Source organism: Mycteria americana, chromosome 3, assembly GCF_035582795.1.
Source record: "Mycteria americana isolate JAX WOST 10 ecotype Jacksonville Zoo and Gardens chromosome 3, USCA_MyAme_1.0, whole genome shotgun sequence".
NCBI classification, from domain to species: Eukaryota; Metazoa; Chordata; class Aves; order Ciconiiformes; family Ciconiidae; genus Mycteria; species Mycteria americana.
This window is the reverse complement of record NC_134367.1, coordinates 94,825,345-94,837,881: the sequence shown is the minus strand read 5'-3', so window position 1 is coordinate 94,837,881 and position 12,537 is coordinate 94,825,345. Positions and strand designations below refer to the sequence as shown.

Sequence of the window (12,537 nt, the reverse complement as noted above, 5' to 3'; positions counted from 1 at the left end):
AGAGTGCTGTCGTCCCTTCACGCTGCGCGGGACAGGGTGTGATGAGATTCCCCAGCCCACAGGAGACCTGCAAATTGAAAATGTGGCCTCCCTGTTGTACATGGAGGTCACTGCAGAGGGAGATTGGGCTGGAGCCATCTTAAATTTGCTCTTAAAGCAGGTGTGGGCTGTAATGTGTGCAATTACTGTAGCACACTCCTTTGCTGGAGTTGAATTGAGCTAACATTGGTCAGATGAGCTTGTTACAGCCTCTGTAGTTCTAAACTTTGATTTAAATGGAAACAAAGTACGTGGCCCTTGCAGTTATGGAAGTGTCAATCCCAGTGTCACCGCTGTCAGCAGGAAGGGCTGAAAGTGGAGCTTTCAGAAAATGATTACGGCTTTACCTCAGTTGAACTGTTAACTCTGAAGCCTAATACAAACAAAATGTCAATAGCACATGGAGTTTAGCACAAACAATCCCCTTCCTCGGTTCTTGGTGGAGTTGGGGCCATGAACAACAAACCTCTTCCCGCCGACACCTCTGCACCCTTTAGCTGCAGTCATTGGGTGTCTTTTGAGCTTTGTTTATCAGCAAAGTTTTGTTTGTCAGTTGATAGCTGAATATTTCTTGAAGCATTACTATGCCTCCAGCTCTAGCCCCAGTTCAGCAGCAGTTCTGCTGGGTGAGCTGTTCCCAACCTGGCCTGGAAGGGATGCCAGAAGTGATCTTTGCTGGGACCCATTTCTTCCTCGAGTGAGCGAGAGATAACTAGTGCACTGTGAATCTCAATGTAAAGTAAGCAAAGGCACTTAACGGCACTGGTTCCTTGCTGTGGTTTAGGAGCGGATGGGGATCCTGGATGTCTGATAAGGCTGGAGATGCGATCTACAAGCACTAATCCTCTAAGTCCCAGTTTTGGTCTGAGCTGTATAAGGGAACTAGATACCTTGGCAGATAATGACTTCTATATGTCTTGGCCAAAAGACTGCAGTTCCATTTGGGAAATTCACTGATCAGAAGAGGAGAGATGGATCAAAGAAGCTTTTGCCTTTGGGTTCCTCTGCGCTAGCCCTGCTGCTGGACAGCATTTTGCAACCAGAGGCGTGGGAGCTGGGAGGATGTCCCAATACAGCTAGTACTTGCCGTTGTCATTGGGATACACTGTTGGATCTTCCTTGATGCCCTGCAGCTCCAGACCCTGTAGGATGACTTACATGGGCAGTGTATTCCTGTAGGGGTTGCACTGTGTGGAACCTTTGGAGCTCAGGGCTGTTGGTGTGACTCGAACACAAGCATCTCAAGAATATTCCTTGCTTGCTGGAAACTCACTGTAAAATGATTCCCTTCTTGTCTCCCTTTTAGTACCACCAACCATCAGTGTCCCTAAGGGTCAGTCCACAGTCACCGTCCGGGAGGGGTCCCGGGCTGAGCTGCAGTGCGAGGTTCGAGGGAAGCCCAAGCCACCCATCATCTGGTCCCGAGTAGATAAGGAAACCCCCATGCCTTCAGGGACAATGACGATGGAGACGTATGATGGGAAGCTGCGCCTGGAGAGTGTGAGCCGAGAAATGAGCGGGACCTATAAGTGTCAGACAGCCAGGTACAACGGCTTTAACATCAGACCCCGGGAAGCCCTGGTGCAGCTCAACGTGCAGTGTGAGTATAACCATACAGTGCTGGAGTGCCTGTCTGAATGCCTGTGCACACAAAAGCCTGTGGGCTAAGCAGGGTTGACACACTCAGAGCTGCTTTCAGGCAGAGTTGACCTTTCTTACTGGGCTGAGCAGACACATCTCTTTTGTCTAGGGACCTTTGAACAGTTTATATTTGATTGGTCTGGCTACACAAGGCTAAGGGCAAGATACCGTATGGCCAGCGTGTTGCAAGTGGAAGGGAGAGGTGTTGTGTGTGTTTGTATGCAATGCTTTCCATTTCCCTATCAGTGGTTGAGTGCAGAACAGCAGCTTTACCAGGTGTGTGTTTGCGTGCATTACATATGTGTAAAATACCTTCAGGGTATGTTAGTATGTTTGTAAAGTCAAGAACTCAAAAGGTAGCAAATGAATGTTAATTAGACCATTTCCACCCCACAACCCTTTCTTCAACTTAGTTACCCCAGCTGTCATTTCTGGACATGCCTGAACCATTTTGCCTGAAAAGCAGTGCTAGGCAGACCCTAATAGGGACCGCATACTCCCAAATGGTTTCCATGCAATAAAGCTGTGAGTAACAGAAAACTGATTCTTAGCATGTGGTGTATTGAGTGATTTCAGCGATGGGTGGTGCTCCCAGCCCCGCTTGAAGGTGATAATCTCTGCACAAAGGTGAATGCAGAGGGAGGGATGCTGCTGCTGTCTGTGTTGGGTGAGTCTCCATCCTTTCCCTGCAGTGGTTTCTCCCTCCAGAGAAGTGAGTGCCTGCTCAGCTCCCATGCTGTTGAGACACGCAGGGATCTGTGCCCTCTCCTTCAAGACTTTGAATCAGATAGGGGGAAGGCAGCCGAGCAAAATGCCCTGGTCTGGAAAGAGCTGTGACTGTAGGAGTAGCCCTCCCTGCAGACCTCGTCCCATCGGGATAGTGCGATTGCTGAACTCTCGCAGAGTCCTCTGAGCAGCGTGGATCCGGCAGGTGTGGGATGGGTAGGGCGCAGGTTAATTTGCACCCGGGCACGCTGCCTCTGGGCTGTGACTGACGAGCCTCCACACAGAGCACGGCAGTGCTCATTAGACATGCTGCCACACTCCTCCCAGGCTTGCTCCCCAGGAAGAAGAGAAGTGAGGCTGGAGCGGATAACCTGGGTGAAGGCAACCAGACACACTGCTCACAGATGTGACTGTGACTGGGAGCACAGCAGTAACGGAGGTGTGCAAAATCCTGCAGGCACTTTGAGTATTCCAAGATCCCCTTTTAAAATTATCTCTGTCCATTCAGGAGCATGGCAAGAATTAAATTACAGGATGGGGACAGGGAAATGTGTGCATATTTCCATGCAGGTACATATGTGTGGAGAAGCTTCCCTTAAGCAGGGCGGAAATGTGCGTCTTGGTTTAAGATGTTTCGGAAGGCAGGCTGGGTCAGGAGTATGGGGCATGGCAGAACATGGCAGAGAGGGTGACTCTTGGTCACCCCAAGAACTGATGGGAGATGCAGCAAAATCTCACTCTGGAGCAAAGAACCATCAGACCTGCTGGTGTCCCCAGTTTGGTGTTGGTGTTTGAAAGCTGTGTGGTCCTCACTGACCCTCGTTGCCCCTGCAGAGGGAGCAGCAGTGCCGAGCCTGGGATGAATTCAGGCCTACTAGGTGGTCTGGAGGGGGATCACAGCCCTGAATCTTGGGCTGGAGGAGGAGGGCATGACTCCCCACACAAGAAAGATGATAGGTACAAGCCAGAAGCTGTTCTGGGGCAGAGCCTTTGATGTGACCCCCAAGAAGGCAAAGATGCGGTGAATTTCTGTGTAAAGAGCAACTCAACATACTCTTCCTACAGCTCTTCCCAAGGCCAAGCAATGCTTTATTGTGATCTCGCCCAAGTAACGGTGGCATGGTCCATGTGGCAGCCCACCCAAATGGCCCTCTTCCTTCCTCCATCCGTTCTGTGTACCCTTAGTTGGAGCTGGGTGTGTACTGGGTGTTTGTACACCTGAGCTGTCTCCTCCAGCCTGGAAGCTGTGGAAGGACCTTAAGGTGGCACTGCCTGTTCTGTGCCTGAGCAGGCAGCTTTGGTTTCGGGGCTGTCAATTGCTCCTTCCATCAGCATGAAAAACAGACTGTGAACCAAGAAAGTAGGGCAAGAATGCCCTCATCCCCTTTATAGGCTTCCACCTTTCCCCCTGTGAAAAAAAAAAAAAAACCACCAAAAAAACCCAAAACCCAGCAAACAACACAGTCCCTGTTTATCCCTCTCCTCCTTGTTCATGCAGCTGGAAGGAGGTGGGTGCTGTGGTGGGGGCTGCTGTGGTTAATTGAAACGCTGCTCTCCAGTGTGGGTAGCTCATTAGTCCGGTGGCTTGCTCTGGAATTCTCATCTTGTCGGAAATGGGGATCGTGTGGCTCCTGCAGCCTCTGTGATGAGTGCTTCCCCCGCCTCCCCCAGCCCGCGCATCCCACCGGAGAGCTGCTTACGTGGGGCGTGCATCCACGCGGGCGGGCGTGCACGCGTGTGTGTGTGTGCATGCAGGCGTGCCTGTTTATGTGCCGGTGTGAGCTCCTTTTGAGCTGGTTCACTCAAGGGAAGAGCAAATTCTGGGTGATAATGTGGTTGTTTCTCTGATTTGCTCCAAAGCTAAAGTTGCAAAATCAATACAGCAGATCTGATTAGATGTCAGAACCTGTTTCTGTGTTTCTCTTTTCTTTTCTTTTTCTCCCCTCACCCTCATGCATATAGTGCTGTATTGTAACAAACTAGCCCAGAAATAGGCTTTGCCAACTGCACTGCAGTAGTGGAAAGAGAATAAGAAGACAAAAAGGACAAGTCAGCTGACAAAAAAAAAAAAAAGTGTTTGGGCTTCTTCTTATTTTTCGTATTTTGCAAGCAGAAAAAGTTGTTCTCCTTTTATCTTACAAGCTGTAATTGTCTATCATCAGCTGTGTGACAGCCTGGATGGTCTGTTCCCTGTTCTTGGTCTGAACTGTAGAGCTTTGGAAGATTAATAAGTTCATGAAAGTCCTTGCAGCCTTATAGCTCTGTGGTTAGGATGAAGAAATGTTCTATACGTGTTAGAGCGAGAGACTGGGCTTGTCAGAACTCCTGGGAATCTGGCTGCCACTTGGAGTGGCAGTGTCTTGTCATCTTGTCCCGTATCTTCAGAACAGGAATAAAACTGACCCATTTCTTCAAGGATTTGTGGGGCATAATAAACATAGCACTTTGAAATCTTGAAATAAAAATAGTAATGGAAGGGCAGAGTGCTGTTATTAACAATATCAATGCTATTGCTGATGCTGTTGTCAAGGCTTTTTTCAGGACCAGGTACTCGCTCAAGAAAATCCCAGCAGAAAAATGAATCCTTGGCAGAGGTGGGTTTAAAATCAGGGCTGGGTCACCCTGTGTAGGTGACATAGCGTAAAGCTGTAAAACACACACAGGGCTTGAAAATGAGCAGCACTCTGGGTTTTGGAATACAAAGTGTCATTTGAGCCAATATGTATGAAAGGAGGAAAGAAGGAGAATATATGTGGATCAGTGAAAGGGATGCTACCTAGATACAAATTTAGCAAGTACCTAATAACAAATTGCAAAAAATATATTAGCCGTGTATCCTAAAAGCCTGGTCAAAATAGCATTTCCATGAGTCACAAAGATTAGTAGTGACTCTAAACTCTAGCTGTTGCTAGAACTGGCCATTGAGATGACTGTCTTATCACGGTGAATATTACATTTGCTCTGTTAGAGCCTCATATAACAGTGTGGAGTAAATTGCAATCCTAGTACATTATCCTGCTTGAATGATATTGTGTCAGCTCTGATGCTTTGTCAGTCCTGAACAGCATGTCATAAACTACTGGACAGCTCAGTCAAAGTCCAGCTCAACCCTGCACTCATCACCCCTGATCCTCAATACATCTACTCCAGTATTTTCCCATAGATAGGTTTATCCTCCCTCACAGCGCTCACTACTTGCTGTCTCAGGCCCTTGCTCAGTCACCTGAATGGGTTCTCCCTCTTTGGATAACCACCAAAGCCTGGTAGCAGAGCACCCGTCTCCTCTGTTGAGAGATGTTAATTAGTTCACCAAATTCTGATTATTGGATAAGCAGACTTTTGCTGGTGCCATTTTTATCTTTGGCAGAAGTCTTGGTGTCTCCAAGTGCCCAGAAAAAGAAGGGAAGAAGGAAGAGGAGATATTTACATAGGATTGACCTTGTTTTGGATAGTCAAGTCTGAAAGATGATCCTGTTTCTCATCTTTGGGTCACACAGCAGGTGAGATCTTGGCAGGAAGGAAGGCTAGAAAATGAATTAACCTGAGTGTCTCCTTCCCTGGAATAACATGGCCTGCGAACTTGGCCCCTCTGGATCCAAAATAATAGTCCACAATCATCTGGGATTGATCTCCAAAGGATTATGCTTATTGTCCTTAGGTAGAGTTTTGCCACGTTAAGCAGCAGGTGGATTATTGGGCTTTATTTTCAAAGCATAATGAATATTAGGTGTATTCAGGAAAGTAGGCGGAGATTCTCTTTGGAGGGGCAGTTATCAGGAGCCATTGCATAGTGCTAGACATAAGCATTGCCATAGGGTGGGTGACCAGCAGGTCTGGCTCTGCCCTTCTGCTGGAAGGCAGCCAGAATACATCCTGCTGGGGCATCTGTTGCCCTTGTCACTTAAGCTAATGTTCAGGTGGGCACAGATATTTAGACTCCCTTCAAGCTCACATGCTGGCAAATGTTATTCCTCGTCACACGCTGTTGACTCGTTCCTCTTTAAAATCCTGCTGAACCCATTGGCAATGCTGTACATCAGGGAGCAATAGTCAGCATCAATTTCCCCTGTTATCTATGTTGCAAACAGAGGAGCAGGGAGGAGAGGAGGGGGTGATACTGTAAATAAGTAAGAAGCATTGCTGGATCCACGCAACTGGAAATGGAAATGCATTAAACTGTTTCGATCAACAGTTGAAGCCATAGCTCAATGTCAGTGCTCTTTGCTGGTGCCCTGCCCCCTCTGAAACATAAGCTTGGATATTAACTGCTCCATTAAAAGCGCTCTTGAGACATGCTCCTGGCATGGAGATGTTTCTACGGACTGGCTAGGACTGGGCTTTTGGCTTCTGAGAGCTCCCTGCAGCTCTCCCTGCAATGTGAAGGGAGTCTAAGAGAAATGAGACTGACTGTGGCCAGAGCTGACCCATGTCTGTGACTGAGCTGCCTTATCTGTCTTGCTCCTTGACTACGTGAGCTGGAGTATGGAGCCATCTGCTAAGAATTTTAGACTTGGCTGGTTTCATTTCTGAGTGTATTTGTTAATAGTGACTGTTTTAATTTTTTTATTATTATTTTCGCCAGTGAAGTCCATCCTGACACCCTCCTCCAAGCTGAGGAGCGCAGTTCAGGAGCTAACTTGGGGGCAGAAGGTGATTTTTCTACCCTTGTAGTGGCTGGGGCTTTCCTGCCCTTCCATTCATGCTGTTCTACGTGGTACAGGTCTTGCTCCCTAGAGAGGGAAACCTCGGGCTCTCCTACCAACCAGAGCTCTGGGATGCTCTGCTTCATTTTAGACCATCAGAGGGTTAAGAATGAACTGATGTTCTAGGGAAGGTGTGTCTGTATTCAAAGCCACGGGAAAACTGTGCCTTCTGCAAGTTCAGTGCTTGCAAACCTGGAGACCTTCATTAGTGAAAAGAAGAAAATCATTTGTAGTCATGGGCGTGACCTTGAACCACCAGTCTGAACAAAGCCTGACCTGGTTGTTAGGTCCCACTTTAATGGAAATCCTCCCTGTTTATCCCCTAATTTGTTGTACAGAGGTTTGTGTGACTAAGCTGAAAGTATACACGTTATTTCTGTGTTTCTGTCAATACACAGAACCCCCCTGCTCCCCCCGTTAAGAGCAGAGAGTCTTGTTCCTGGTTGTCAACACACTTTCCACTTGCAGTACTGTGCCTGGGATTAAGTCGCTTAGAGCTTGCGTTTGTGCACGTAGCCCTGTCCCCGGCAATACGGCGTTAGGATCGCTCTCTCCGCTTCCCAGTGCCGGGGCTGCTAACAGCTAATTAGAGTTGTCAGTCTAAGGACAGGCTGAAGGAGGAATCAGTTTTACTCTGTTGTGGCTGTAAACCCAAATGGCCACGGTTCGGAGCACAGTAACAACCACAGAGGCTTAGCTGGCCTCAGATTTGTTTTAACAATTACCATCTATTGGTCCCGGGGCCTGGCAGACGGAGGCTGTGACAGCACTTACATCGGTTTCGAATTGGGTCGTAAGAAGGGGTTGTACCAAATGTAGCTGAAAAGAGGATGGCTCCTGTTTGTCTAGGACTTGTTGGCCCTACCCTCCTGCCAGCCTCGTGGCATTGAGGGGCAGGTAGTCCAACAGGCTAAGGGTTCTTAGCGAAAACCTTCTTCTTTGTAGCCACCTTTATGTTTGCGGAGCAAAGCCCCAGGACTTCCAGTGCTGCTTTTTTTTGTAGCGTTTGGTGTATGCAGCTTTGGAGGAAAACGTCTTTCACAGGGTAGAGTGGTTTTATGAATTTTGGCTGGCCTGAATTTTTCCCCTCAGTGTGTAGCAGTTAGGCCTTGCTCTGCAGGACCCTGGTCTCTTCTCTGCTGGCTGCCACGTGCTGCCACTCGCCGAGATTTTCTTGGGAAGTCTCCCTTGCGTCCCGAGAGCTTTTCCAGTTTACCTCTTTGATTGAAATTGGTCTGACAGAGCATGTCTGCACGCTGTGGTGGCCAGGAGATGTAGGAGACTTGAGACATAAAGCAAAAGGCACAGATGGCAGGGAGAATTCACCGGAGCACTGGAGGGTGGGGAACAGATTTTGCAAAGCTGGCATGTTCAGTCTGTGGCACCACACGTTGGATGCAAAGTACCGGGAGGCCTCCTCGCTGTGCCCTGGGTAAATGACTGTGAAAGAAGAGAGGATGATACCCAGATAATGTACATCAGGAAGGTGGGAGCTCTCCTTAAAGAGGGGACTTGGGTCTGCTACGTGAGATTGCAGCCTGCCTGCGCTGCCATTCAGCCTTTGTGCAGCTCATTGCTCATCTCTAAACACCTCTGCAGTTGTAATGAAAGGCTGAGTAAAAGCTTGTGTGAGAGCTCCTCGCCTAGAGAGATGAATTTGTTTGTTCAGAAGAGAACTGGTTTAAATCAGCTAATCCATTTCTCGGATATTGTTGGGAGAAACAAATACACTTTCCATAAGCTGCCATTATCCTGTTTTTTGGCCAGACTCCCCAGGAAGAGCAACTTAATTTTATCAAGAGAGAGAGAGAGACATCCAAGCTATACAGTTTTGTCAGGAAAGGAGAGACGAGCAGTGTAGACATAGTGGATGGCAGACAGTCTTGGTCATCTCTCTGTGGACAATTGCTCACCTACCGTGGCCCTTTCAGGGCTATACTGTTCTAATTCAGATACTCCTTTTAAGGTTTTCCTGCCATGGCAGTTATTTTCCCTGTAGGACCTAGCTATACATCAACTTGTCGGGATAAAAAACAACTCCAGAATCCTCTCAAACGCATTGTGCTGGGTATCCTGCAAGGCTGTGCATGTTTGGGTCTCGCCCAAGTGTGTCCTTGTCTTTAAGCCACAGGAGCATACTGCTGCCAAAGTACTGTCAGACACTTTCCCAGTGCTTCCCATCTTGCCGTTCTGAAGGAACGGCTTTGTTTTTGAGCCCTGTTGTTGTTGTCTGGGTTTAGGCCATAGGTGGAACCACCTGTATCGAAGATCTCTGAACTGCGATGCAGCTGGTGGCACCCAGACTGCATCAAGGCAGCCTGGCTGAAGGGAGAGATTGTCCTGGCTCTCCTTCTGTTTGCATGGGGATGTGATGCGGGTTCCTCTCTAACCTACACTGTGAGTACTTCTGCCATGCACTCACCGCTAGTCAGCAGGTCAGAGATGGTGAGCTTGGCACAGCAGCTGTTGCCAAGCTTTCTCCCTTGGTCTGCGCAGCACCAGTACATGTCCAGGGGACGTGGGAACTGGACCAAGGCAGAGAAAGGGCTACGGATCCTGGAGCATGGGGTGGTGGGATATTCTCTGCCAGAGGTGATGGATGGGACTGGGATCTGAGTTTATGGGGAACGCGTTAGGGCGAGGTACCTGCTTGTACGGGTTGGGTGTAGTGGGTATATTTGAAAGAGAAAACCCAGTGGAAAAGACTGGGGATAGGAGAGCTAAGAGGGTGGGAAGGTTTGTATATATGTTCTAGCAAAAGAGAGCTGCTGCTGACACCTGAGCAAAGTAGATTTGGGAAGGTGTGGACTGTATGTGGTGACACTGGCATCAGGAGACATGGGGCAAGGTGGTAGATGGAAGGAGTTAGAAAACTGCTGTCAGCTCTCATATTTTAAGGCTGGGGTCACAGGACAGGAAGGAGGGAATGCCCTGTCTCTATCAAATTCTGCCTCTGGGTGGTGACCAGGACGTGAGCACGTTGACTGCCCAGCTGTGGGGAGAGAGATGCCACGGACCAGAACCTGCTAAGGGAACCAGGAAGACACCAAGCAGGCAAAAAAAGCAATTCATTTTCTCATGGTAAGTCTCAGCCTCTGCACAAGAGCCTGAGGCACAGAGAAATGAAAACAGCTGTCCACACCTGCAGGGGAGCATAGGACACCAGACCTGACACCGGACCTGTGCCAGGGGAGCAGAGGCTCTTTTCCCCCAGCCTCTTTCCCAGAGAGAGCTATGTTGTGGTGCCGTGGCATTGTGCCTGTGCCTTTGCTTTTCTCCCATGATTGTTGGGCCATAAACCATGTCAAGCAGCACCTATGAGGGTGCAGGAGCAGGCTCCCATGCTATTCCTCACCTACGCCCTGCACCTCGGCACTAGAGCAGGCTATTTTCTCCTGCCCGGCTGGAGGGCTGCGGCAGGCACGTGGAGGCAACACACAGAATAGCAATGCCACTTTTGAGGACGGGGCTTATGCAGGGAAGACCCCAAGACACTCCTGATGTAACAGAAGCCCTAATAGGAAACCAAGCATCCTGGGGGGGTTCTGAATTTTAATTAGCTGTGACCATCCTGACCCCAAGCTCTGAAACAGCACCAATTACATTCACTCCTTTAGGGAAACTGTTTGCATGCGAATTAAATTTCAGAGGTGCTCAGGCTACCCTGCATCCTAGCAGGTCTTTCTGCTGCCAGTTCTGGCTGGGACACTGTACTGGGAGGCTGAGGGTTCAGTTTTTATGAAGGGCATAAGGGCCTTTGGGAGTTTGCTGTGGGGAAACAACTGTTCAGATACTAGTTTGTGCTTTTCCACTTGGGCCAGTGTCTGAGAAGAAATTGTTTTTTCTTTGAAGCCAGGAAACTGTTTTCTCGATGCGAAGAGATCACATTTCCAACATGCACCCCTCTCACCCTATTTCACTTCATATAGTTCCTGATTTTCATTCCTCTTTGCCTTTCTATTGCAAACACAAATAAGCATGTGTGTGCACACGCTCCTACCTTATCTCAGCTTTTGCTTCTGATTCGAATTTAATTGGCCCCAGGACTTGAGGTAAAACAGTTGTTTTTCTTTTATGAACCCAGTGATGAACCTGCAAAACCCTAATTGGTCCCAGGATTGACAGACGTGCTTAAATTTCCTAGTTGCATGCAGACCTGTTGCGTTTTGTATGGTTTTGGAGTCCTTGTTTCTAGGGTCGTGTGTGATTGCAGGAAACCATGGAAATTTTTCATTACTGTTGACTGGGAGGAAGCTGACTTCTGAGACGTTTGCTTGTTTGCCAAGCTGCAAGGAGATGAATGGGATGTAGAAGAGACTGAAAATGACTCAATTTCTGTGGTGGAGAAGCATCTGGGATAAATCCCTGCAGGCTAAAGAAAGAATGGCAACTGAAGGCCATTCCAGCCGACCCTTTGTAGGCTCTTGATCTGTTGTGACCTGCTCTCACATCTGATGAACCAAGTGCTGTAAATCTCATCCATCGCAAACATGGTACAACTCTGGGCCCAACTCAGCCAAGCATTTGATGGGAGGAATTGGTGGGAGTGCCAAAACTAACAGGGGTTCCTGACAGTGGCTGTGATTGAGGTCAAGAGAACAATAAATACTAGTGGTATTTGCATTGAACAGGGATTTTCCTTACCAAGTGGTGATTGCAAAGAGATATTTTACTGTCCTAATCATAAGCTAGAATGCAGGAGCTAATAACAACTTAATGCAATATAGATGGGCTTAATAGTGCTAGGTCTGCTGGGATTTTCTGAGCAGTTCATAGCTTATGCATAATACAGTCCCTTTAGCCAACATCCTGGTATGCTGTAAAATGGGGAACTGGGGCTTGAGGGAAAAGGAGCAGCTCTCCATCTAAGGTGGTCTGCTGGAAAGAGCATAATGGGTCTAAAGGGATGAGAAGATGGTGGCAGTTGGCTGGGTCAGAGGAGAACAGAGCAACACTCAAAATGGGTTTTTGTGATTTTGGGATTTTTCTCTTCCCCTTGGGCTGCTTGTAATAAGGCCTTGCAAAAGTCCAAGTTTATGAATGGAAATGGGCAAGTTTTCATTCTGATTAGCTTTCTAGGAACCAACTCACATGTATAAATGAAAAGATGCAAATGAAACTACCTCCAGGTTTTAAAGAGAGGAGGAAAGAGGTTGGGTTTTGTGGTGTTTGTGGGTTTTTTGGGGGTTTGTTTTTTTTTTTTCTTTTGTTTTTTTTAAATAACATTTGGAGAAGCTTATGTGCTCCGATCCACCTATCCCAAATTCTGGGACTCCAGCCTCCTGGTCATTATGAGAAAGTACAAGCTCTTTGAATCTCATTCTAACCATTTTGTGCTCTTTGTCTAGACAGGGGAGTTACTTATATGCCAAGCATAGTCTTTCTCACTAGTGGAGCTGAGGAACAAGGTGAGTTTACCTTTGTGGAT

The 12,537-nt window shown here is 48.0% G+C and overlaps 1 protein-coding gene across 1 annotated transcript in view; it reads left to right on the top strand.

The window, feature by feature from the left end:
• The window catches only part of MDGA1 (MAM domain containing glycosylphosphatidylinositol anchor 1), a 146,746-nt gene that overhangs the window by 68,568 nt on the left and 65,641 nt on the right, over window positions 1-12,537 (top strand). Inside the window, exon 8 of the mRNA XM_075497408.1 lies at window positions 1,346-1,639. Within this exon, the coding sequence (XP_075353523.1) occupies window positions 1,346-1,639 (294 nt within the window). The remainder of the gene's footprint in view (window positions 1-1,345; window positions 1,640-12,537) is intronic.